The sequence below is a fragment of the Amblyomma mixtum genome, chromosome 2, assembly GCF_055824585.1.
Source record: "Amblyomma mixtum isolate Tamu chromosome 2, ASM5582458v1, whole genome shotgun sequence".
Classification (NCBI taxonomy): Eukaryota; Metazoa; Arthropoda; class Arachnida; order Ixodida; family Ixodidae; genus Amblyomma; species Amblyomma mixtum.
The window spans coordinates 291261285-291288939 of NC_143013.1; the positions used below are offsets into that span (position 1 = coordinate 291261285).

The window sequence follows — 27655 nt, forward strand, 5'->3', positions numbered from 1 at the left end:
GAAACTCGAGCAGTCGGGTGAACGCGGCCGGAAAGTGTAAGTATAGCTCCTTGAGGACGACAGGCTGCAACGGCACCGGACGTGGAACGCTGCGCTGCGCGAGCGAGGCACGTGAGAGATTCTCCTTCCTCGACGTCTTTTTCTCCGCGAAGGGCGCAGAATAAACGCCCACCGGGAATGTTGGTACCAGCTCGGAACACAACAGAACAATTGTTGTTTTTCGCAAATTTTCATTCAGTTAGTAACTTTTGCGAGGCTTCTGTGAGCAATGGTGAGAGGAAAGGAGGAATGAGTCTTTAGTCTGCCATTTAATTCGAGAAGCGCGCATGGGGAAGGCGTGGGGAGGGAGGATTAAAAGCTGAGTCGTTCACTTTACCGGAACGGCTGGGTCGGTCACCAGACTTAATTTTGACCGGGCGCGGTGGGTGACATTGTAGCTAAGGCGCTTAAGCTGGCTTCCACTGGAGAGAGCCGCATTTGAACATACGTTGACTTACTGATTGACCAATGGAGAGAGAAAAAAAAATTGGCAGGGGCTTAGCTTCGGTTAAGCCTGGTAGGTTGCGAAAGCAGGTCTCTCGCTACTGGTATGACGTCACGCCATAACGTCACTAGCGCCTCTAGCGGGAGGAGCGCGGCGCGCCGTGCCAAGCGGCCGCCGTTACCCGACGAGCCGAGTTGGTAGCCACTAGGCATGGTATGACGTCAGGGGTCATTCTAAAGGTCAAACGTACCAAGTGGCCGCTGCTATGCGAAAGGCCGTTCTTGGGGGTAGTATTGCTTTCGCAATAAAGCTTTCTTTCAGGAAAGAGGGAAAGTTGGCCGAAGAAACGTGTCTCTGCCTTGCTAGTCTTCAGACTTCAGTGATGTATCGGAAAAGGAGAATTTGGAGCAAAGGAAGGCGTAAGGCGACAGGATTTTAGGGTAGGTGACGGCATAGCTACCTTAACCCACCACCAGTCCGTGTTGTAATGTAGGTTTTAGTTTCAGTTTCTTGAATTGTCTTGTCTTTTCTCTTGCGGATAGGTTCTTATTAGTTGTGGAGTGACATGTGACCAAAAGATAATATACTCTCATCCACGTAACGAGACGGTTGATCTTCGCCACCACTTAAGCAGTGAGACTCGTGTTTGGCCACCGGGGGGCATCTCAGGCACGCCACGTCATACGCTGTCCTCTAGTCCGGATGTGCCCTAGCTAATATGTCTACCTCCATCACTTCGAAAGAAAGAAAGGGTATCACAATGGAAGAATCGTCATTTTGCGCCGCTGTCGCTACGATGTTAGCGTGGCCATTGCGATGCCGCATTGAGCAGGTACCCACTGCACCACAACTCTGTGATGCAGTTCACAGGCTTCAGTGTGCAGTCTGTTTATATCAACGATAAGGTTTTCTTGCATGCGCGGTGACGTCAGAGATTACCGCGCAGCGCGAAAGTCAGTGAAGACAACCCATGCTGCGGGAGGTTACTTCAGTATATAAGCGAAAGCTGCTCGCCCAGCGGCCAGCTCTGCAGAGGTAGCCGATGTTCTGTGGCTGAGTGCCGCCGAGATTGTGGTGCGACAGGCGAAGCAACTGCCGGCAGGCCACTGTAAGGCTAATCCCACCTGCACATTTAACCACTACACCACCACCATCGTGGTGCGCGTGGATGACATCCGGCCGATTGCAGATTATATAGACGTTACAGAGCCGTCAGTACAGATGTTGCAGTACGCACTGCAGCACCCAGAGATTTGCTCATGAGCAAAGTGTGCAAGTGCTGGAGCGGGGTAGTTGGTTTTGCTATTAATTATAGCAATAATTATATAGCAATGGTACATGGAGAAAGTTTGCAGGGTGGACAAGTATCGAGGCTTTTTTCATCCTGGCAACCAATGCGCCCTCGACGGCAATCGTAAGCCAGAAAAAGAAGACAAGCAACCAACAGGACCGTCCTCCTTTTCTTATTCTATCCTCTTTGAAGCTCGTTGGCTGTGTTCAGTCGCTTATCTTTCTTTCAAAATTTAATTTGGTGCTTAGTATCCTGGTGTATTCTTGTGCAGCATTCTCTCACTGCCTCAATTTTCGACCAATCCTCTATAGTGTAGGTGCGAGTATTTTTACAAGTTCACCGCGATGCCTCGTCGTCTTCGCCCGGCGCTTGTGACGCACGTGCGGGGGCGCGCACGTGCACGTGCGGCACGTTTCTCGACCCCAGGGCAGCAGGGCGCCGCCGCAGGAGGAGCTCCTCTTCCGGGCCCGCCTCCGAGCCGCGCCGCTCCCCTACCCTTCCTCAAGACGTCGGCAGTCGGTGAGTGGAACCCCGTTCCTCTCGAAGCAGCTCCGCGCGGTCGTCTCTCGTGGTCCGCATCGGCGGCCGGTGGCCCCGGAGGCAGTGCTTAGCTGCCGCTCTAACCTACCATCGCCGCACCCGAGGCAGGATGGGCTGTCGTCCATCCATCGCGTCCCACCAGCCAGAATCGATGTTCGCAAGGGATGCTATGTCACCCTAGTGAAACATACGCTTCGGTTTCCGGATGCGTTTACATCCCTAGAATGTTTTCAACGTTTAGTGCATATGCTTCGCCATCTATACCGGTGTACCGCGGTAATTATCACCGTCTACTGTGGACGAGACAAGCCGACAAACTCGCGCCTCGACTGTCGCGCATAGTATTATGCAGCACCGCTGTGGAATATCGCTAAAATGAGTAGTATGGGTCATATAAGGGGAATTTAAAAACGGCATCGCATCAAATGCAGTGTTAAGTGCTGCATTCGCATGTAGCAGGCAATACAGGAACCGTAGTAGTAGCTGGGAATACTACTTTGTCTATTGCGAGATAAGAGGTCAATGGGAGAGGTGCCGAACGACGTAAATTCAAACACAAGCACCACTGTATGCCTTGTTGTCGACGTGCAGTAGTTGGTTCTATGCGCGCTTCACAAAACAGCTTACGTGCGAACAAGAACCGGTCGCACTAACTTAGTATGGAGACAAAGAACCACTGCGGTAGGCTAGGCGTTTGCCTTATCCACTTATCGCAACCTGGTCGAACACCTCCTGTTATATCAATGCCTGTCAGCTCAGCCGAAAATGGCGAATCACGCCGTCTCCAGCTCTTCACCGCCCACTAGCTTTCCTCCTTATGAACAGTGAGACGGGTCCACCGGTCCACCACACTGCGCCGCGTCGCAGAAGGTGTAGAAACTGCAGCGCGGCGCCGCAGTTGAATAAAGCCTGCCGATTGGCTATCGGAGTGACGTAACGCGGGCTTCCACTAGAGCGCGCCACATGCAGGTGAACGAGGAGTCCGCGCTGCTCCCATTGTAAAGATAATGATCTGACGGCACTGCTCATACAGGAGGCGTTGCCTTGTCTGACGTGCAGTGTGCAAGGTGCGCGCGAGTTACCCTCACAGCATCGTCCGTGGCGTCTCGCATAACGCGTCTTTAGCTGAACGTTAGAAGCTGAAAGACTATGTTCGGTCAATAAGTGTTCGTGTTAGATTCCGGCCTGCATATACAGGTGTGAGGAATATGAAAGGGATAACGCGATTTCATGCTGATGCGTGTCGACAGCGTGCCTGTGACAAATGCCAGAGTCGTGCCCCTTTGCAAGTGCCACGGGGAGGGCCTTAAGTTTATAAATAACCGCAATTTGCAGCGAAATTCCATGCCGTGACGGAAAACTCCCTTACTTAGACATAAAAATCCGTTTCGGTCACGTTTTCCCAGCAGCAGTTCAGAAAATCCCTGCATTTTGCGCTGCGTTACTTTATAATACTTTTTCTTCAATCCTTGCTGTTCATTGTGATTAACAAAGACCAGAGTTAGCGTGTTAGTGTTTTTTTTTTTTTTCCAAGCTCCACCATGTATTTGAAACAGGAGTGACTCGTGCGGAAAGTTGGCCAGGATAACCAAGGCTAAGTGGCAGAAAAAGAAGCAAACAACCCGTATGAAGCATGCATGAACCCGTATCTCTTACAGCACCGACTAATATGTTGGTTACTGTATTTGCTCCCAACTCGGTCGGTCAGTTGCACAAGTCAACACCCTAGCTTTGGGAACTGGAAAGGAATAAATATGAGCTTTTGAATGTCGTTTGTGTAGCCAAACGACAGCTCTTGAGCAGCCAAACTACGATTAAGGTGACTGCCAGCACAGCGTTTCGCATACTGCTGATGAAACGGCACATTCAGAACGCACCACAGGAGACAGCGCTGCTCGAAAGCCCTGAGCAAAGGCGAGCGTGAAGACTCAATAATAGGAGAGATAAGAGAGCAATTACTCATGATCATCCACCTAAGCAAAGGTATACAGCTGCACAAAAAAGCTTATACAGCGTTCACTGGAACTGCGCAATTTCGAATTCATCAATTGCTCGAAGTGAGCATGGTGTTAGTCCTGTGCAGTTTGAAGAGTCGCCCAAAATGAAGTAGCTATCTTAAATAAAGGAATGATTCAGTCGTGGTAAGCTTAGTTGGCAGGGAGACTTCCCCAGACAGGCGGTAGTCCTGCAGGTTCAGTTTACTTAAACATGCGTGCCCTCATCGATGTCGTAAATTTACAGCAGTAATTTATCGAGCAGCCAAGCAACGATAGTAGGAACGTTGCTATCGACGAGATGACGCCACGGTGGAGCTCACCACTGATAACCACATTGATCTTGTCTCGGAATTTTATTCACAGCTTTAAAAAACAGCAGGCGCGGGAAACCTTTATGCAGTAGCAGTGGTATAACAGCTGTCTTATTTTGAGATGGCTCGAAGGCGGCCGTAAATTTCCGCATTGGCATCAATTGTTTCGTTCTGTTTTCTGTGTTTGTAGCCATGTTTTCTCCACTGCCCAGGCAGTAATCTTTATATTTAGCCAAAATTGTCTTTAGCTGCCAGAACTCTTCTATTTACTTATCAGTTCTTAGAATTACCTGAAAATTCTCGAAGATTAAATTCCCTTTAGGCCCAATTCCGGGGCGACCAAAAATTCATCAGAAAAAGGAAAAATTCTCCGAATAGAACACCCTTGTCTTGTTCTCTGAACAAACTGGATGCAAGCATGATGGGGCATTTCTTACAATTTTATAACAGCCACAGCAGCTTAATCTGTCCTTAATGGCGTGCGCTAGCGTGTTACCTCCCATATTTCTTGCATCTGCGCTTAAGCGCTCGACGAAAGTCTAGCGTGGAGCTTCTTCGCAATCGGACGTTTTCGCCAGGTAAGTTTGGAGGACCTTGAGAAGCCGTGGCTGTAGGTTCTCGTATTCGTGGACATTAAAAATAACTCTTTCTTTAGGCTTATGAGCTGTCCTCATTCCATTTAACTCAATTCGCCACTAAGAAGCTCCGCTTTGCAATGGCATGGCAGTATCTATAAAGGCACGGCCAAGAAAGCGTTTTTGCAGCATTACTAGCAGCTGCACAAAATTTCTGCTGGTCCTGCCTTGGGCCATAGAAAGGTGGATACCCTAGGGAAGAGTAGTGGGGATGGCATCACTGACAAGCTTCAAACCCCAGACATTTTGGCATGTGGTAGTGCGTTAAGGCCTTCTCCTGTCAATAAAAGCTATCTCGGTTGCTGGAGACAATAGCTACTCGGCACTTCCATTGGCCTCACCAGTTCGCGTAATGCAGCGTAATAGGTTACCGCATGTCGCCTAAGTAATTATATTAGAAGAAGCATCTTTTTTTTAGAATGCTCCACAATTCTAGAGGCCCGTGTACTGTGCGATGTCAGTGCACTTTAAAGAACTTCAGGTGGTCGAAATTTCCGGAGCTCTTCACTACGGCGTCCCTCATAGACTGAGTTGTTTTGGGATGTTAAACCACAATAAACAAAACCAAACCACTTTTTCACGACTTTACTGTCACGTGCCCACACGAGACCGCTAAAATATTCCACTTAACAGAACAGAGTAGAAAGCAGCGCAGGAATGAAAGCAGCGGATATTATCGGAGGCCTTCGCCATGTTTGCCACTAGGAACGCCTGACTATTCTGGGCCCGTATCCGCACTTTCGTCTCTTCCTATAACTTACCTTTCGGTCAGTCAGGTGTCGCTGAAAGAGCTGTTATCGAAAGCGATGCAAATTGGGATACGTGCCCTGGTGTGGCTGGGTCCGGTATTTAGAACCATATCCAGTTTTCGTTCATGTCCGCGCCGCCACTATGCTTCCGTTTGTCCACCTTGCCCCCTTTCCCGGCCCTGGCTATTCGCATTCATCATGGCTTCCTACTTCCCCCTTCCTCTTTAACAGCGCCTGGGCAACTTCTCCCATTTCTCGCAGCGGTGGATGGCGTCTGCTACGTCCTCCACGCAGATGACATGTCGGTTGCAGTCTCCACTGTCCAGCCGATCACCTGGAGTCTATGTCCTAGCGAATAGCAAACGTCATCGCCGCGTACCTAGAGATCAAACGCTGTGGCCTTCCCACCAAATCCGCTAACTTTCCGTTCACGTCTCCCCACTGGTACACCACCTGTCGCTCTGCATCGCTCCTCCGCTCCGATTATCAGTCTGCTCTGGGTTTTTGCTCGCTCTGGAAAGTAACTCGAAAGCCGCATCTCAGTAGAGCGCTCCCAGATCACCCGCACAATCATGGGTGCCGCGAACAGACGCTAGCTGATTACAAAGATAGGTTCACTGCGCCTACTCTTCTCTTGTCCCGGCAGGCCTCGAACTGACAGTTTCACGTGGGAAAGGCCTCATCAGAACCGCCCGTACTAGGAATAGGATGTCATCGCTGTCATACTTGTCCTTCTCCCTGTAACCAGCCGATCTACTTCCTTAATTATTCTGCGACCGGTTGTCGCCACTATCAGCATTCTTACTCCTTTTGCCGTGTTCGACCTTGCCTTCATGGCTTTAGATCACGAAGTGATTATGGTCGGTGCCTTGTTATACTTGAGTCCCAGGTGAACACTCCTGCGGTGACGCAAGAATTCTCCCTCTCCGGGAAGCTAGCGACGCTCAAATGACCGCCTCGCGTGCCAGTTTCCTTTTTCCTTTCCTCACTCGCTGAAAGGCATTCGTATGGAGCCAACTACAAATCAAGTTGCGAAAGAGAACAGGCGGAACTAGACTACACACTGAGTCAGGACAGGATATGGGCGCCTACCCTGAATCGCACGGCCTAGAAGTGCAACCGAATGCCACTACTCCCGGTCTTTGCCCTCACTCCTTAGACTGGTTAACCTGTGCATTGGTCTGGCTCCAATCCTCATTGGTGGCTAAGACTGGTTGGCTAGGGGTAGGCTTCCTTGCAGGATGGACTGAGTGTCCACCCACGGACTCCTTTTCTCTGTCTGTTTGAAATGAACGCTCATCGCGCTCATCACGCGCACACACACGCTTCTGAAAACAGAAACGTCTGTACAGACCAATTGGCTCCCTTCAAAGCCGCGTAGTAGAGTTATTGCAGCGCCCCTGAGTGTTCTAAGCTCCAACGGGTTAAGGACGAGAATTCTCTCACCTTCGATAGATTCGGAAAGCTGACCTTGCAAAATGAGGCACACAGCATAACCCTGAAACAACCCTTTGTACTCATTACTTTTGACAAAAGCTTTAAATCACTCGCCCCATTAGCAACGGGATAAAAGACGTAAGATGGACACCTCAGGGCCGGTATATTAAATGTAGTGAGTTGTTCTAGATAGAACTCGCATTTGAAATTGAAACGAGCTGCGCCGACACCAGTGCCAGCGAACTATCAAAGCGCAGTTGTCTGCTACCCTTGCCAGCTAACCAAGTACCGTTCCTGCGGTTCTTGAAACCGTAGTTTAGAGAACGCAGTTAGTGTGGCGTCCCATAATGCTCTTACACGCCAGTCCCACGGGCCACCTGATGTCACTGCGCACCACGGCGCGGCGGCGGGGGGCATCGTGGCTTCAATTGGCGGACGCTAACCGTATATCGGCCGCTGTGTCCCCGCCTTCCCTCTCCCAGGTGAGAAGCAAACATGACCGAGGAGAGCGCTGAGGAAGAGGAGGAGGAGGAGGACGATGCCAAGAAGAAGAAGAAGAAGAAAAAGAAGAAGGGCAAGTCCAAGAAAAAGAAGAGCAAGTCCAAGAAAAAGAAGAGCAAGTCCAAGAAAAAGAAAAGCAAGTCCAAGAAAAAGAAAAGCAGCAAGTCCAAGAAGAAGAAAGGCAGCAAAAGCAAGAAGAAAAAAGGAAGCAAGTCCAAGAAGAAGAAAGGCAGCAAGTCCAAGAAGAAAAAAGGCAAGTCCAAGAAGGGCAGCAAATCGAAGAAAGGTGGCAAGGGGAAGAAAGGTAAAAAATCCAAGAAAGGAAAGGGTGGCGCCACAGACGACACAGGCGGAGAGACTAAGACAGACGCACGCACCGCAGCGAGCCCGGCGCCAAGCGGCGCGGCAGCCACGGGAGCGGCGACAGCTGCTGGGGCCGCCGCAGGCGCTGGGGCGAGACCCGCGGCTGCCGGGGCCGCCGGAGCTGCCGGAGTCGCCACAGGTACCGCGACTCGCGGTGCGTACGGAGCGTATGGAGCGCAATATGGTAGTGCACCTGGCGCCTTTCCTGGCAGCGCGCCTGGGGCGTACCCTGGCGCGTACCCTGGAGCGTACCCTGGCGGCGCGGCCGGACCTTACGGCGGAGCCCGGACGCAGATCAGTGACCTCAGCGTCGAGTCGTACGGCGGGCGCTCCCCGGCCTTTCGCCAGAGGTACCGCTTGCGACCCGGCGCCTCTACCATCTCGATACCGTCCGAAGGAGGAGGCGGTGTTGTCGTGGGCGTCAAGTACCGGAGAAAACGGCGACCGTACGGCTCCTATCCGACGGGCAGTGACTCGTACTCTTCGTCGCAGCTGGCCCTGGCTCCTGACTCTGTCTTCTACGACGACATGCGCTACATGCCGGGTGCTATGTTCTACGGCGACACAAGTGACAGCTTCACGGACGAGCTGTCCAGCCGTTCATTCGATGACAGCTATTTCGCTGACGGCTACTCGAGCTACCCGCCTGACATGTTTTATTCTCAAGGCGAAGGAGTCATGGGCGGCTTCACGTTTCCGCAGCAAACGCACATGCAAGCTCCCGGCGAAGTCCCCGGATTTCCGACGGTGCCACCCACCATACAAGTGCACATGCAGCCGCCGGCGGAGCCGATATCTGTGCAGATAACAACGTCCAAAGAACGTCTGCGCAGTCCAGGGCTGCAACAAATACCTCAGGCTGCTAATATTCAGCAGATGCACCTAGCGACGCAACAGCAGTACTTAGATCTGCAGAGCAAACCTCAAGACTTCTCCAAGCCAGTTTTTCAACAGATAGTACACCAGACAGGGGCGTCTCCTACAGACGTAACTCGTATCGACGTGCAAAATCTGGGGGCTCCGGTGACAATCCATCCTCAAGTACCTATAGAGCAAATGATCCAGATACAACAACCGCCATCGTATTTACTGCAACCTGAATCGCAGTCATCTCAGCAGATTGGTCAATTTCAATCGTCCGGCCTTCTCGAGCAACAACTAGCGCAGTCGCAGTCTCAGTTGCTGCTGCAGCAGCAAATGCAACAGATGGAGGCGCAAAGATCTGCACAGCTGCAGCAGCTCCAACAAGCTCAGCAGTTCCAACAACTTCAAGCTCAGCAGCTTCAGAGCCAGCAGTACCCGCAAATGAACATGCAGCACTACCCTCTTTCGCCGATGCACAGCAGCCCCGTGATGTCCCCTCAACAGCTGCCGCCGGGTGCGTCACGCATGCAGGTGTCAGTATCTAACAGCGCGTCAGGTTCTGCAGACTCTGGAGGTCTCGGAATAGTGCACGGAAGAATTAGAAGGCTACGAAGGGGTGGCCAACCGAGCCCACCAAGAGTTACCATGGCAGGGTACGGGACGCCACCACCGCCACCTAGAAGCTACAGTAGTCCTTCACCACGACCTCCGATGGCTGGGTACGGAACTCCCCCTCCGAGGCGACCGATCTTACGCCGCAGGGTGCCTCCACCGCAGCAATACCAGCAGCAGTATCCACAGCAATACCAGCAGCAGTACCCGCAACAGCAGTACCCGCAACAGCCCTCGCAGCAGTCCGCGCAGCCGTACCAGCAGCAGTACCAGCCGCAGTCCCCGCAGCAGTACTCCCAGCAGTACTCACCACAGTCCTCGCAGCAGTACTTACAGCAATACTCTCAGCAATCGCCGCAACAGTACTCGCAGCAATACTCTCAGCAGTTCACGCAGCAGTACTCGCAGCAATACCCGCAGCAACATTCATCGCCGGTTGCCTCCCCGTCACCTTCGTTTTCAACCCAATCGTCGCTCCCTCCTCAGCACTACCACCCGGTCCACAGGTCGCCATCCGACCCATACGAATCGTACTTGCCACCCATGATGCGTCGACGGAGGTCCCCGCCACCCGCTCCTCCCGTAACCCCAGCCTGCGGTAACGACGTGCAGCCGACTATTTCAGTGCACTCTGTCCGTCGTCGTTTCCGACCGCGTCGCGCTCATTCCATGCCGTCACAACCGATGTCCCCCAGCGGCTCCATGATGGGATCGCCCAGCGTGTGTGTGATGCCCCCTGTCTCGCATATGTCTTCGCCCATGTCATCGCCAATGCACTCTCCAGTAGTGTCTCCGTCACCGTCCATGATGATGCCTTCCATGCTTCCTCCCTTGCCTTCACCTTCCATGATGCCTACCATGCAAGCGCCGTCCCCCTCACCATCCGTGATCATGATGCAGGCCCCTGCGCCACCATCGCCGTCCCCTTCTGTCATTCCGTACCCAATACCTAACCAAGTGATGCCATCCCCATCGCCTTCGATTATTATAAACAGCATGCCTCCTCCGCCCGCGCCGTCGCCTCCTGTCGTCGTAATGCACACTGTCATGCCGTCACCCAGCGCACAGTCGCCTCCGATGGCGCCATACCCGATGTCACCGCAACCGCCCATGATGCCTCCTATGATGCCGCCTCCAATGATGCCACCTCCCATGATGTCACCTTCCATGATGTCGCCTAACATGATGTCGCCTAACATGATGATGGGGCCCATGATGGGTCAGCAAATGATGGGGCCGTCAATGATGGGGCCACAGATGATGGGGCCGATGATGGGACCACAGATGATGGGGCCGCAGATGATGGGGCCCATGATGGGAGCCGACATGATGGGCTCTATGATGCCTTACGGACGGCCGTCCATGTCAAACTCTGAGAAGGTATTCTGCAAGATCGAGCGCTATGGCGACTCGCGGTCCGACAGCGACGATGACGACGACCGCGGTGATGGTTACCGCCGCAGAGGCCGGAGACGTAGCCGAAGTCGGCGCAGGCGCGGGCGGCGCAGCTCGTATTCGCCCAGCGACTCAAGCGCAGCACACAACGCGTCGCTTTACAGTGTGCCCTCTGCCCCGGCCATCTTGGGACTGCACGGGCCCTTGCAGCCACAGCAGCAGCAGGTCTACCAGATGCAGCAACAGCCGGGGGGCATGCCGCAGCGCGCGGCTCCAGCCGCGGGCCTGGCGGCTCCTCCGCAACCGCCCTACATCACCGACATCTCCAACGACCACCGTGATCTTGACGCCATTGAAAAGGCCATGAAGAAGATGTACATAGAGCGGTACCCGAGGTAAGCGGGCATAACGAGAATGTAGTATGACGCATGAGCATGAGCCAACATGAACGCACTTGTCGCGCACACGTGGGGGTCGGAATGAAGCATGACGCTGCAACGAATGGGCTTCTTTGCAAGCCATTCACATGAAAGCAAAGCAAGTGCTTAGCGCCAGTGAAGTACCATCAGTAATAGTTTTAGTAGGCAGTGGGAACACAAAACTTAAATCATACGAAAAGATGGTGGATAAAACGTCGTAGTCTGAGGCACGGCGCCTATAACTCGTGCGCCGCAAGAGCAGCAAGCAGTTTTCATGGCGGGGCAGCATGATTTTATACATGCTTTACCCTTCCTCGTACAGTTATATATTACTTTGTTATCAAAGAAAAGGAGTGATTCTACATTTGCTTACTGATTCAATTTAACGGTAGCCTCGAGTTTAGTTAGTTCAGTCCCTATTGCCGAGAGCGATTTCGAGGTTCTCGGATCAGTCAGATTATTCGCGTTTGATTTTGCGCAGAAAAAGCACCCGGCAGGGCCAACAGCCGCGCAAGCCTGGACTAGTGCGAGCTTAAAGGCACGCGTTCAGCTCTTTGAAACATTCATTTTAAGCCTGACGATGAATGTGAGTTAACGTAGGTACCGGTTTCTGCTGGCACCAGAATGAAAACACTGCCTTTCTTCCTGCAGTGAGAACGAGAGGCAGTCTCTGTTTCCAGAACGTTCACTCATCATTATCCTGGCTCTTATCTTCATCTTCGTCATCGTGGTCGTCGTGATTGCCGTCATGGGTTCCTCACGCCCTGGTGAGTTTTGCAGTTAGGACATACGCTCTTTGAGGCAGAGTACTGTCAACCTCGGTGGAGAGCGAAGCCTTGACAATCTTTCTGCAAGAAGAGCGGGATAGGGAGACTCTGTTCGTATACAGGGTATTTCATCTAAGACTACACAATTTTTAAAAATAGGCTTTTTGAGTTACAAGAGTGCTTTTCTGCGCATAGCATTGTCAGCAGTGAAGTACATTAAAATACAGCTAAGCCGTGCTAACTAGCCGGCTGGTTAACTAACACTGAATAATTTCTTAACTATTACTTTTAGGCTCCTTAATTATTGAGAGGTGTGTAGCCCACCGTAAGTAACATCCATATCAGTTTTTTTAGAATTCCGAAAACGAGGTTACCGTCGGCGCTGTGGCCCAACAAATTTTGGCTACATAGCGGCAAAATGCATGCTCTTTCGAGAAGCTTGCAGGCAAAGCAACCTGTCCAGTGCACATAACTCGTCGAAACAGTCAATTTGTCGTGCCACAGCGCCAAGGCCCAAGGGTAATCGCGTTTTCAACATTCTAAAAGCTGATATGAATACTCCTTACGATGAGCTACAGGCCTCTCGGTAATCAAGGAGCAAAATAGTAATAGCAAGAAAAGTTGGCTATTCAATATTAGTTAACCATACTGCTAGTTAGCACCTCTTACCTGTATTCTGATGTACTTCACTCCTCTCAGTAATTAAGGAGCCTTATAGTAATAGTAAAAAGTTAACTATTCAATATTAGTTAACCATCCTGCTAGTTAGCACGTCTTATATGTATTCTGATATACTTCACCGCTGGCAGTGCAATGCCGAAAAGAGCGTTCTTCAAATTCAAGAAGCCTAATTTTAAAAATTGTTTACAGCCATAGGTGAAACACCCTGTATAACTTCCCTAGGTGAACACACATATTGTTCGCTCATTCCACCTTTTTTTTGCGCTCAATATATGCTTCGCAGCTTCCCACATAGTGCCTGTGGTGCCGTTTGTCAAACTTCCAGACAACACACGTCCAACAAGTGTACAGGCTAAATTCAGTAGAGCTAGGTTCAAATAAAAACTGCCATTGTAGCGCCTGTCTAAATGGATGATATTCAAATCCCTGCAGTTTATCAGCCTGTTTTCCGCGAAACGTACCACGCCTGAAAAATCAAGTAAAACGAGATTGAGCGTTACAAACGCATTAGGTATTTTGGTCCAGATTTCTTGTGTAAACTGTCGCTATTCGCGTAGTTTCAGGTTTTGCGAATTATATTAGTGAAATAGGTAGTTCCGAAAACTACAATACCCGGGACGTACACAAACTCGACTCTGAAGTAAATTTCTCTGCTATATCTTTACTACTTTACTGAAACATTAGTAAAGTAATACGCACTTTCCGTCTCCGAAAAGTAATTTGCTTATTTTGTCCGCTTTAAGTGCTGTAACGGGTGCAGTTTCCAGAATCACGTCCGCTCGATATCGAGCGGCCGTGACAGAATTCTTAAGTAAAACTCTAGTTTGGGCGAGTTGGTTCATGATGAAATAAAAACTGGTATGGCGCAAGAAACGGGGACACAGAAGGCACACAAAACACAGGACACAGGAATTCTTGTTTTTAGGCAAGCCAAGGAAGTTGCTTCAGGATTTTCGGCACTTTTCCTGCTCTACTAAGGGCTCAAACAAAATTGCTTCAGCAGTCAGTACGCTGCAGCACTTACTTTTAAAACAACACTGCTTGTTCATAGCGGACCACTTGGTGTCTGTCTGGCTCTCTACGTATTTGAGTGGAGAAAGAGGAGCAGAATTCGAACTAATGCTCCCTCCGCGAGCCATATGTTCCAGGTGGTAAGACAAGGTTAATTGGAGAGATATGAGAGATGCTTTGTCCTGCAGTGGACGTAGTCAGGCTGATGATGATGATAATGAGTAGCACGAAAAAAGGCTGCAGGAAAAATTCTCTCTTCGGCTTTCGGCGGTGCGAAGAAAGCATTTTGATCAGTCACCATTTGGTCACGTGACCCCGGCGTAGTGACGTCATTCACCATACACTGATGTACTGAAACCTGGCGTAGTGACGTCATTCACCATACACTGATGTACTGAAACCTGGCGACGTGACTCTTAGGTCAGCTGACTGTCGCGACGCCTGTCAGCAGTGTTATAAACTGCGTGCAAGTTTTCAGACTGCGAGATTGTCGATAACTGCGCTGTTGCCTGGCAACAAAATCAATAGAATAGATGCAGTAACTAAAATATGCAGATATAGAAGTCAGTCGAATGATTTAGAATTTAACTACTGAATTTAATGTCTACGATCGATGACAGTTTTACTGCGAAAACACTGGACGCCTCATCGGGACAAAAATGTGTCGTCGCACATAAAATTCACCGATTGGCTGGACGGAAGTGACGTCACGAGACCGGATAATGCCCGTGGTGTGGAGGGAAGTGGTGACGTCACCCTTTATGTAATTAGGTGTCCCTGTGCTTTTTGTTTGCCGCTCCAAGCTGCCTCCTCCATGTGCAAGCTGCATAAAGCACAGCCTTGCCATTCACTCTGAGAAAACGTTAATTTTGTTGCCCGCAGGATTCCTTCACCCTGCAACGCAGGCTCTGCCGACGGTGAAGGGCGCAACCTCACCGACCCCTGCCGCGGCCTCATCGGCCACTGAGGCAGCCAAGACGACGGTGAAGTCGTTTCTTGCGCGGTACTAGCTGGCTGCACCACCTGTAAGCTCGTTGAGCTTGATGGCCAGTGTTCTTTGCATCCCAAGGATCGCATTAAAGTGAAGCATTGCCACAGGCTCTGGTCGCATCTGGTGTTTTTGTTTGGAACGCGTGCGCTGTCATCGCCAAGACACGAACGTGAGTTTGACATGTCTCACTGATGAGGTCGCCAAGCTCTTGAAAACTAGTTGAAGCTCTGCACGGCTCGCATCACAATTCAAAAGCGTAAATGACTTCAGGCTTCAGTCAAGGAGGATTGCTCATACGAGCACTTCAGCACTACTCCCAGGAGTGCTTTTAATTGAGCGTGGTTTAGTTGAGCATCCTGTGTGCTCGCTGTTACCGTTCGAAGCCAAGCACGGAATTTCCTTGCTAGCAAATGGTAACATCTAGTTCCTCAAAGGTGTAAACTTCATTTCAGCATGCTGAAACAAAAGATGCAGCGTCTTGAAAAATGCAACCGATGGACGGTTGCATGGATGGACGGATGGATGGTTTTTAAGATTTGGTGCAGTCATTGTGCAAGCGATATGCCCGTGGTCTCCATTACTGTTCGTCTTATGGCTTGGCTAGACTAAGTCATTCTAGTTCCAAGTAGGAACTAAACAGGAAGACGCGGCTATGATTAAGCCTATAATTCTTGAGCTCATAGCACATATGCGGCCATGCACACAATCGGAAAGCACCAGGCGAACTGAAACAGTCAAACTATGAAGGGTCATTACAGAGGGCTGAGCAGACAACTCATACAAAAGCTTCGTCCAGTACTTCATCCTGCTCCTATCCCCTTATCACTACCCCAAAAATCTCCGAACTGCGTTACATGACGTCATTTTATGCTGACCTCCGTAATGTTTTCCATTCATTTGAATCTACTAAAAGATCACAGGTTATGCATGCCCTTCGTATCACATGTCCCTCAAAAAACTATCATGCTAATTTTAGCTGCAACGTCATCGATTCACGTTTGATCTGTAATCCACATTGCTCTCTGTCTTCTAATGTCACACCCAACTGATGCAGAGTGGTGATTCGAGGTAGCTGGTTCATGGCTACAAGGAATGACCGCAGCGCAGCGAAAAAATGGACAAATAGTTCGAACTCTTTTTTTTTTAATTTCTCGTTGCGCAGTACTCACTCTCATTTCAAGCTTTCTACTTAAGTTTCCAAGTTTCGGACCCACAGATGAGAAGTGAAACATTCCAGTGGGTCCAAAATATCCCTGTTGAGCGATATGGACAAGCTGGCCACCCTAACTTCGCAGTGGCAGCTAGACGCGCAGTAGAAAATTTACACTTGCGGCTAATTCGTCTCCCATGATTCGGATATGGCCCAGCTACATATCTTCAGATAGACGCAGACCCTTACTACCTTCTGTACCTCACTTAATATTTTAATCGACTGCCCCTTCGGCACACGTGGGATCATTATTTTAGACTTAACATCAAGCCTACAATTATACTTTGTTAACGGTTGCCTTTAATGGTTCGGTCTCACACCCATAAACCTCTCTCGGTGCTGCTCATCTCATCTGCATCCAGCATTAACTATAGGGGACCAAAAAAACTTAGAACACTAAAATTCTTACTGCGCCTAAAACTGCTGAATTATTTCATACCATCCTGGCATCACGCTTACCAAATGTGAAAAAGCCAGCTTAAGAGGAACAGCAAAATTTAATGTAATTTAAGATTTCAAAATGTTGGATTTTGCCGTTGTACGGAGCCCACTTCGAGCCATCGCGTGGATGAAGCCCGTCCAAGGCCATCGATCGAAGCGGCCCTAGAGAGAAAGATGAGATAACGAATCGAGGGGTGGTGACAAGAGAGAAAAAAAAGGAGGAAGTAGGGGGTGGAGGGGGGATGGGATGGAGTGACGCTGTTTCCGACAGAGAGAGATTATCAGAAGATATAAACGCAGCGATAGCGCCCGCCGATAGCTATCGGAGCCGCGAAATCCAACGGCCCCATGAGCCACTCTGATCGGTTCTGCGTATCTCTCCCACCGTGCTACTGCAGCTCAAATGTTCGGTGAGAGGGAGCTCATCAAAGACGCCCAGCCACCGGTTCACGCCGATAGTTTAACTGGGCTGTTCCCTAGCTAGTTTAGCCACTTTTTTTTCCTGTTTTAGTGTCACAGCTATTGCTCTTTCATTCAGCCATGTTGATGGGCATGCTATTTGAAATTCTTAAGGCGCGGACACGAGGTTTTGAATGTGACTGTAGAGGTCAGTCAGAAAAGAGCGTGCTCCCTTGTGTGTTGTACAAGTCGCTATTTTTGCCCGTCGTAAAGACTGCGGCGCTGACGTTAGCAAGACAGCAATTATCTCTTAATCTGTTAGCAATGTTCTAAAATCTTGAACATCGCACAAAATAGGACTCATCGCCGATTATATTTACCAAACAATTACAACGCCAGATCCAGCACAGTTTTGGAAAATGTGGCCTGCAGATTGTCATGCCTTTTCGACTGCTTTCCAGTTGACCAAGCCTCATTTCGTTAATTTTTTTCTCCGCTTAGAAAAAGCCAATCAGGTGAATCCTGAACTCAAATGTAGTGCACTGCCGGTTGCAAGAGTGGTATATAACATGCGAAGTTGTATGACTCGCTGCCTTAGTAACACATTCCGGCGTGTCGGCTAAGCTGGAGCGCCATGCACCGAAAACAGCGAAGTGAGATGCCTCTGGATGAAAACGGTCACCTTCTTCTCTAAACAGCGCTAACAGACGGGGCGAAAGAGAAGAACAAGGACACTTCCGTCCAGGACAGGACACTTCCGTCCTATCTGTTAACTCCGTTCAATCGGTTTCTATTAACATGCACCAACCAGTCCTACTGAGCCCTCTAAAATGGGGAATATAAAGGGCTTACATAATAATCTGGCAGTGCACTGCGCGAGATGTAAGTACGCATAAAAATATGATAAAAACAATCATTATCGCCATGTTATGTAACAACTTAAAAAGAGGCATACAACATCGGTTGGTTGGTTGGTTTATAGGGTTTAACGTCCCAATGCGACTAAGGCTATGAGAGACGCCGTAGTGGAGGGCTCCGGAAATTGCGACCACCTGGCAATTTCCGGAGCCCTCCACTACGGCGTCTCTCATAGCCTTAGTCGCATTGGGACGTTAAACCCTATAAACCAACCAACCAACCGATGTTGTATGCCTCTTTTTAAGTTGTTACATAACATGGCGATAATGATTGTTTTTATCATATTTTTATGCGTACTTACATCTCGCGCAGTGCACTGCCAGATTATTATGTAAGCCCTTTATATTCCCCATTTTAGAGGGCTCAGTAGGACTGGTTGGTGCATGTTCACTCCTGGCAAGAACGTTCGTGTGTTAGTGACCCCTCGTGTCGCGCACACAGATAAAAAAATTGCACAAATAAATAAACCTTGACATGTGATTGTTATGCTTTGTGGTGCGCATGCGTCGCTTTACGAAAAAAATTGCCTTACTTGTCGTAATGCTTAATTGCCTTAATGCTTCTTTCACAGTTAACCTTTCAATGACCCTTGATTTCTTCCTAATTGTCAGAGCTCGTCAGTATTCGAAACTATTGAAGCACAAAACGCGTCCAGCTTGTTGTTTACAGAATTTCATGAGCCCCATGCTCCCGTAGCGGAAGAGGAGGAAGTGCGCTGAGCGAGGCCTAGAAGGTCGGCGCGTAGGGGGGCCACCAGCGCGCCGTAGCCGTCCAGCGGCCCAGGCCGCTGTCTGGGGCCGCCAGACGAGACAGCGCCGTCGCCGCGACCTCGGTAAGCGATCGTGCACGCCCGTCCTGCCTAGTCGCTTCCTAGTCACGCCCCGGACAACCTGCGGTGAAGCTTGTAAAAACCACAGGCGTGCCTGTTGTCCGCTAACTCTCCATTGTCCAAGAAGTGTGACAACCGAAAGGTCCAGCTGTGAAGACGAACGTGCTTTACTTGAATGCAACGAACCGTGCCGGGTATGTCTCTTGGCTGCCGTTGCCAGACAACCTTTTGCGGTAGGTGACTCGGTGCACCTAAATGTGCACCTGAATGAGCACCTGGCCGAGGCTGGAGAAAGATTACTGGACACCTTCAAACTTGATTACTTACTCCATTACTTCAGTCGCCAATGTCTTGTGGTCAGTAGACGTCCATAGTGTGGGACCGTCAGAAGCTGTTCATCCTCTGTCACCGCATAAGATCACCTAATGTGGCAGCGTGGTGGTGAGAGCTTTATAAAAGTAAGAATAAAATGTAACAAGGGTCACTGAATTAGCAGATGAAGCGGTGACTTTTAACCTGCAATGTCCACAGAAGGACGGGGGACGCCTCAGAAGAGATCAGCGCGCAGTGAAAGCACAATCGCACGCAAAAAACCATGTAAATTCGATATTCAGAAAGGCCACTAAATTGCCGAGATCTTTTCCAAAGAGCTGTTAGAAAATTTTCGTCCTCTTGTAAACGTAAAATGCAGTGATCGGCCTGGTTCACGCAACAATACTATGCGGGACTCCGTGGTCGGTACATGAGTAAATTGACGCGATTGCGGTAATATATATGCCCCATATATGCAGTATTGGTCATTCTCAACTTTATGCGGTTAAGCGATGCGCCCCTGCCCTGGAATGGCAGGTGCTGCCACCGGTGGGGCTTGCGAGACCCAACTTGCTAGTCCCTGCAGCAACCTCTCGCGGCCAATCATTAACTTAAATTCCACCTGCCACGGTGGGTAGATAGCTCACAATCCGGTGGGCAGGTTACGATGACGTCACAAGGTCACATGCTCTAGATGGGCCACCTAGGTTGCTACTTTGCGGATTTTTTTGTGGATTTTTATCTCACGGTCAACACCACCGACGACGGCGCCGGCTTCTGTGCGACACGGGCTGCTTAATGGCATCGCGCTAAAAAGAGAACCCATTGGCGACTGCAGGCCCTCGCCGAGTGCACAAAACCTAGTATGTCCTGTCTAAATAAAATTTCATGCATTGTGGAAGACCCTGGCAAGTCGTCTAAAGCGACGCCGGATCTAAAAAGCTGTTCGCACGTCGAAAACCGCCAGTGATTGGCAGGGGCTTCGGCTGTCGCGTCGGCGGCTGCCGTGACTAGCCACTGCAAGCCTCGGCCAATTCAATTACGGATTTCTGTGACGCGCGAACATCTTTGCGAATGATGGTGATGATGACGACCGTTGTTGCCCACCTGTGGCTTCCGCAGCTCCGCAAATCTTTGTCGAGGCAAGGCCCTACAAAGAGGTATTTACGATTTCATTGCAGTTCTAATCTGAACCAACTGTTCCCGCCTTATAGACTAGCTTGAGCACTGCCTGCCAACTGGTGCAACGATTGATGCGAGACGCAGTATCACAACTACGAGATTTATTTCATATGCGAAGGAAGCATTTGCAATGCACATCCTGACACGCCCTCACATTCCTCTATGTTTGTCTTCTGAATACGGTTACATCATGTCTTTCAATACAGCTTAGTAGGCAACCTGTGCTGAAGTTTTCCCTACCGATCGCAGCGTCGTAACGCGCAGCCTAGCAAGCGAAGCAAACATTTTTTACCGCACTCACAGTGTTTTTTACGCTTCCTGCTTGCGCCTACAGGTATTAGCTTCCGTGCGTCGAAGCCACACGTGTCATGTATTATCTAACTGGGCTACGAGCACCTAAGCAAGGATTGTTGTCAGCCAAACGGCGCGCCTCTAACTGCCCAGGATTGGTCTCGCGTTTGCAGCGGCCCAAGCTGCTGGCTTCAGTAGTTTTTACGCTCGCTGAGTAATAATTACAGCGCCGTCTGGCTCTATATAGGAAAAAAGGCTCAGCATCGACGACACGAAGAATGAGATCGCAGACACAGGCGCCACTTCCAACTGTTTATAGACTTTTTCACGTGACGTCACGGTGTACGCGGGAACCGGATGGGGATAAGCGGATTAGCAGAACGTCAAGATTACCGCTGCACTTCCTTGCCCCAAACATGGCTGCCGCTATGACCACGTATTTATACCATAAAGCCAATCCCAAGAAGGCACTTGCACAACTTATTTGGTTGGTTGGTTTAGTTTATGGGGTTTAACGTCCCAAAGCGACTAAGGCTATGAGAGACGCCGTAGTGGAGGGCTCCGGAAATTTCGACCACCTGGGGTTCTTTAACGTGCACTGACATCGCACAGTACACGGGCGTCTAGAATTTCTCCTCCAAAGAAATTCCAGCCGCCGCGGCCGGGATCGAACCCGCGTCTTTTGGGTCAGCAGCTGAGCACCATAACCGCTGAGCCACCGCGGCGGCAACTTATTTGTTTTGTTCTCTTTTCTGCTGCTTTATCTAGCCCTTGTCACCACGCCGCACGGTCATGCGCTTTCAAGAAATCCAACTTAGCTGCGTACAATTAAGTTTACCGAGGCAGTGCATATGCAACTCTTTCTTTGTCTCCTCAGTGTTGCCCTTTTTTTCCGTTATGCATGCAGCACCAACTAGCCCGGAAACATGCTTTACTGAAGTATTTTTCAAGATAGCCTCGCCGCTTTATCGTAGAAGACCACATGTGGTTTTTCTGCGTTCATGACGTTCATTCAGTAATAACCACTGGCAAGCCCCGAGATTCAAGCACGTTTCCGCTTTTGTTTTTTGCAGCTTTACCTTGTCCATTTTTAGCGTTCTCAAATAAAGGCGTTCTGGGGCCGTATTCTGTAAGCTGTCCATTTTCCGTTGTCCATTTCGCGTCCATTTGGTCCTCTCTCATTGGTCACTCAGATATACCCGCGGAGATATACCCACGTCACAGCCAATGACAGCCAGGGAGCAAGTCCGGTCGCCTGCTCTTGACAGAGCGCTGCGATGCATTGGCCGCATATTGCATCCAATTTCAGCCAATGGTAAGATCCGGTCGCCAACCACCCAATTACAGGGTCGCTTGCTCCAGACGCTTGAAAGCCGCTGGTATATCTGAGTGACCAATCAAAGAGGGCTGAATGGACGCGAAATGTACAAAGGATAATGGACAGCTTACAGGACACAGCCCCTAGTTGAAAGTCGACTACTCGCCTTCATGGTGCTGTAATGTATAAGATGACCCCATGCTGGCAATCACAGTGGACAGGAACGCTGCTTTCTCCCATATGCGATGCACGCAGGGCGTAGATTCCAGTGACCATAGTAGGAAACATACCTCTACGCCCTTTTACCCCTGTGTCTAGCGGCATAATGACGCAAATATTTGTGGCGATGATGGCAGGGGACGTTTAGGGAGAGCTCCCGCACCTACCTTTTTGTATTACACCGGCAAGAACAAAACACCGGCTATACAGGAACAGAGGCGATAGCAGTTTGGTAAGGACTCTCCGGTGACAGGTGACAGTGATTGGGTTCTAGTAATGATAGCGTGCTTAGTCAAGTTAAAATATCGGTACTGATCGTCGCTGAGTCGCTATGGGACGTTAAACATCATAAAACCAAGCAAAACCAACAATAGGTGTATCTAGGGGGGGGGGGGGGGGGTAGAGTTCAGGTTAGACCTCCCCGGCGTCAATGCCGTCATTTGTGACCGAAGATACCGGCGTTCGCCTGTATTCCGAAGAGAATGCTGTCGAGGCGTCTTTAAGCCGGAAGAGGCACGTGAACCAGGTGCTGGTTCCCTCTAATGTGTCACATGTGGGGACGTCGCGTGATAGGACTAGAAGTGGGCACAATTTAAGGGGTGGAGGCGAATGCGATACAACTATCGCCGTAACTTGGTAGCTCAAGAAGTTTGACTGCTTTTTGCAAAATTTGCCACCCTAGATGGGTTCCTCTAGCCCCGAGGTTCTAAAACTGGGTTTCGCGGAACAGCGGGGATTCTTTATAGGGCTTTTTGGGGTTCCCATAGCACCTTAAAGGACCACTGACCAGGGTCCGGACATTTTTGAAAAACAAGCCCACTGCATAGATGAGGCATCGAAGATAACCACTGCAAAATACCCCGCCGTGATCACGTCACGAGACGCTCTGCGTGCGCGCTCCCTTCTCAATTTTTTTCTTCTATGCAAGCCCCCCAAAACAAGGTTTTAATTAATAGTGCAGCAGAGCCTTACCCTCGCTCGCCCACTTGACCGCTCCGCACACACACCGCTTATCCTTCGCGCATCTTGCGTACGCCTTGACTCCAATGAACGACATCGGCTTCGGAGCGGAGAAAAGACACAAACACACACAACACAAACACACATGAAGAAAAGCAAACGGGCGGTTGTCGGGTCCGCACTTCGCCGTGTGTTTCGAACACAACCGACTTCCGCCCCTCCGCTCGTAAAGCGGTGGGGAGGCCTAAAAAAAATGAAAAGGTGGCTCGCTAACTGGGAATGACAAACAGATGTATGAAAGGATGCGCTCGCTAACAAGTCTAGAAAAAAAACAGCAACTGGGGAGAGGAAGGAGAAATAAAAAAAAACGCGGCGAAACACCGCGAGGAGACCCAAAGAGCAAAACAGAGAGGGTGTTAGGAAGCCCGCAGCGCCCCCCCCCCCCTCCCCTCGAACAGACCCAGCAGCAAAAACCAAGAAAAGAATTCTATTGAAGGCGGGGCCATGACGAAGCCCTGTGACGCACTCCACAGACACCACGCCTCCGGCTTACATCGGAGAAAGAAGGGGTGATTTTGCCTTGCCGAGCCTACTCGACGAGGAGCGGGAGAGAAAAATTTCGAGGAGGGAACGGAAGGAGAGGAGGCTCGCTCAAAGAGAGGTAGAGAGTATTTGCGACCCGAGGGTGGTCAGTTGCCCTTTAATTTTAATCCATCCATGCTTCAACTCCCACCTTTCCTTCATCCACTACGTTTTGGGATTCCTTGAACTGTGATTGTTCATTTTCAGACTGTTTCACCGTACATCCAGCTATTGTTAAATCAATTTTCGCATTTGTTGAGCTGCCACGTGTCTGCATGCTTACTTTTTGCATGCATGCCGGGGTAAATGGCATTAAATCAAAGACACGCAGGGCTCCTCGGAACGTTTCAAAAGCCACTAGGATTCCCCGAGACTAAAAGTATTCAGAACCATAGATAAACACAGGCGCTGCTAGTTGGCTGCACCAAATGGAGCTGGTATGTGGGTGAAGGTGCAGAATCCCTAAGAATTCACCCTTGTTAGGCTCCATTCCCCTCTCCTGGATATCGGATACGACTTTTCTCTGTCACGGCCGCAAGTAACGCATGCGAATGACGTCTCGCAGGCGAGTGCCCCGTCTGAGCCCCGTCCGCTGCCCCGTCAAAGCCCGGTTTCCAGGCGTCACGTGGATGCTGCCTCGAAGAAACACGGTCGGTGATGCGGCGGCGCAGACGCCCCGTCTGGACGTGGTCGGCCGGAGGCGAATGGTACGTGTCCACCACGCCCACGGCTAGGGAGGGCGGGGCCTTGCGTCACACCGACACGGGAGACAGGGCTCGTCTTCCTGCGCCAAAAGCCTTGCGCCCACTGCCGCGGCGCGGAGAATGCGGAGGCGTAGGCCATGAGCGACCCGGTCTCCAAAGACGAGGAGGCCTCGGACGCGGGAGCAGCCTCCCGCGCGCCCGTGCCGGCACAGCCCGACGACGGCGAGCCGTCACGTGAACGGCAGAGACCGTCTCCCGCAGCTGACGGAGCCGCCGACCACGATGTGGACACGGGGCCAGCGCCAGAGCGGGAGCAGCCCGATGCCCAGTTCACCGCACGATTCGACGACTACCGGTTGGAGCAGCACTTGACGCGCGAGGATGTGCGCGAACAGGGCCGCCGACCGCTGGGGTCGGCCAGCCTGGGAGTGGGCACGGTGGCCGGCGTCCGATACAGCATGTCTCGGTCGGTGCCGTCGCAGGTTGAGCCCGGGGACCTGCGGACGGCGGAATCAGACGTACCTGACAGGCTCACGGGCGCGGACGCTGTCGCTACATCTTCTGGCCCGCAACCGCAGCACGTCAACATCGTCGTCATGCTCAGCCCGACCAGTGTCGGCGGAAAGAAAAAGGCCGGAACCTCTTTAAAGAACCCCAGGAAACTCGAAATTCCCATGCCACGCGCAAAATCATCATTCGACATAGTATCGGCGGAGAAAAGCAAGAATGCTGCGGTCAGTGAAAATGCCAAGAAGTCGCGTTCCGTCAACCTCGAGCACATCAGAGAGGAAGATGTCGTCGAGCTAGTGCGCTTTCTGAACGCCGCGTTCGCGGCGCAGAGAACTGACTCGACAACAATGCCGTCACCTATGGACTTGCTCTCTTCCATTCCCGGTGGCCTAGGAACCATCAAGTTTGACAAAGATGAGCCCAGTGCTCGACCAAGGATACCTAAGCCTAACACGCAGGAGGAGAGCGTCCAAGTGGAGGAGCCGCCAAAGCCTGTGCGTGCCACGGGATCTCAAACGGACGATCTTATGCCGGGCCTGCCTCCATTTTCGTTACCAACCACGCAGGACGCCGGAGGTCCCACTCAGAGGCTCTACCTACTGAGCGAGCAGGAGGTTAGGCAAGCATTTGGCAGCGATAATGTCATCATACGCTTTCCTCACATGGACGTCCCTCTGCGGCGAGTAAGCTCCGACCGCGGCAGGGGAAGCAAAAGTATAGCGGAGGACAGCAGAGCCCGAGCCGAGATACCCAGCTGGCTGCAAGAGTTCTTCGCCAGACGGGACGGCGCGCTGTCCGCAAAAGCAGGTCACTCGCTCGATGTGCAAGGCTCATCAGCTGCTATCATTGAGGAGTCAGAAACGTCTCAAGCGGCCACAGCCAAATCACGCCAGCCAGAGGAGACAGATAAGGCCCTAGTGGAAGTCACGAGAATAACAGATAATGCCGATCTTGTGGAGTGGAGTCCACCGGTTGAGTCCCAGGCGGCACCAGAACTGCAGGGCGGTCCATTTAGAGAATCAACTGGTTTCGAGGAAGCGATCAAAAAAGAGCTGGCGGGAAAAGAACTTGGAGAAGGGCATCTTGCGGAAGCTTGGATGGCTGAAGCTGCCAAGAAGGAAGCGGAGACCCCGAGTCAGGCGTCCCAGAAGTCGGGCCAAGATGAGGGGCCTCATGTTGAAGCGAGGGTGTGGACGGCGGACTCTGGTGAGACGCACGACGAAACGATTAGCGAGGAGGAGAGCGCCGGAACCGAGGACGACAAGATGACTGTCAAAAAGCGAAAAAGCTTGTCCAAATGCATGGCATTGGTGGCACTTTCCCCACACACGCCTGAAGAGGCAGCCGGTCCAATGCCATCCTTAAGTTCAGCAAAAGGTCAAGAGGAACGTCAGGCCATTGCGGAAGCAGAGCTCGCGTTAGTCGAAGAACTTCGGCACGGCGCCGAACGAGTAGCAATCGAAGAAATTTCACGTGATCGAACGGAGGCGCGACCGCTTGTTCAGCACGAATATCCGGCAATCACGTACGAGTCACGTGAAACCACAAAGGCGGAAGTAAGGCGACAAAAAAGCACACGCTCTGGCGCAGAGCGTGCTCCTGAGCAAGAGATAATTGACTCAGCACCTGAAAGTGTTCCAAAGCCTGATTCTACAGAGGTTCAAGAATATAAAGCTCCCGGAGGGCCGTTTACTGACAACATAGACGAGATGCAGCCTGGCACGGGAGCTCCACAAGAGGAGGGGGTCCAGGAACAGCTCTCGGAAGGAGTACTCAGGCGGAGACTAGAAGAGCCTGACCTTGCGGGAGCCAGAAAGGCAACATCACGAGAACTTGTGCCAGCAGATGAATGGCCACCGGTCGGCAAAGAGCCAAGGGCTGAAGAAGGCGATCAGGAGAGCGCTCCTCCAAAACTGGTGTCAGCACAGCCCCTTCAAGAAGGAGAAGTGCCCGCCAAAACGCAAGTACTAACGGACCATCAACAGACGATTGATCTTCTGCCGCCTGAAGAAGCACTACCAATCGAATGGAAGACCATTGCCCCAAAAAGTTCGCAGGAAGCGGCACCCGTACAGCCCTTTGTCGACGAAATTGCGCCATTAGAAAAACCGTCCACTGAGCTCTTTTCCTCAATTGAACTCGTATCATCAGAAGAAGCACCGAAAATTGAGTGGAAGCCGGCCAGCGAAGAGCAAATTTATGAGACATTTTCTCCGAAATTTGTACATGAAGCAGCGCACGAGTCTCCAGCTTCTATGAAAGAGGCTCGGGCTCAGCAAATACCAATAGCACAATACACGTCATTGGAACAAACTCCGCAACTTGAAGCAATGTCTAGCAGTGGCGAAATATCGGAGCGGTTGCCTGGGTACCCTGTGACGGACTTGTTGCTTACTCAAGAGAAAACAACGGCTCGAGAAGCACCATCACCTGAATTCATTACATCTGAGGGAACTCCGTCAATTGAATATTTTCCTATTAGCGCGAAGCCCCTCGAGCCAGTACTTAAAACCATAGAAAGGGCTACCGCTGTACGGAGGACATCGGGACCATTCACCGGATCTGAGGAAACACCATCAATCGAATGGAAAGCTAGCTTCGAACAGCCGTCGGAGATGCTGGCGCAACAGTGGCTGCTGCCAGGGCAACGTCCTGATATCGCAACGGTGTACAGAAAACATCCACTAAAGCGAAAAGCATCCAGTGAGCTTTTTGGTTCTGAGAAAACACCA

At 50.9% G+C, this 27655-nt stretch overlaps 1 protein-coding gene across 1 annotated transcript; it reads left to right on the top strand.

Annotated features, from left to right (window-relative positions):
• The first annotated feature begins 7939 nt into the window (after nt 1-7939).
• Nucleotides 7940-15067, top strand: LOC149364441 (uncharacterized). The gene is made up of 3 exons (XM_089570116.1): nt 7940-11574; nt 12250-12365; nt 14940-15067. Exons 1-3 carry the CDS (start codon nt 7940-7942, stop codon nt 15065-15067), a joined length of 3879 nt encoding a protein of 1292 aa, XP_089426242.1.
• Nucleotides 15068-27655: the final 12588 nt, after the last annotated feature.

Excerpts from the sequence above, each read along its gene's own strand:
- LOC149364441 (XM_089570116.1), top strand. The coding sequence starts at position 7,940 with ATGACCGAGGAGAGCGCTGAGGAAGAGGAGGAGGAGGAGGACGATGCC. Across the intron at positions 11,575-12,249 it reads TACATAGAGCGGTACCCGAG|TGAGAACGAGAGGCAGTCTC; the intron begins GTAAGCGGGCAT and ends TTCTTCCTGCAG. Across the intron at positions 12,366-14,939 it reads CATGGGTTCCTCACGCCCTG|GATTCCTTCACCCTGCAACG; the intron begins GTGAGTTTTGCA and ends TGTTGCCCGCAG.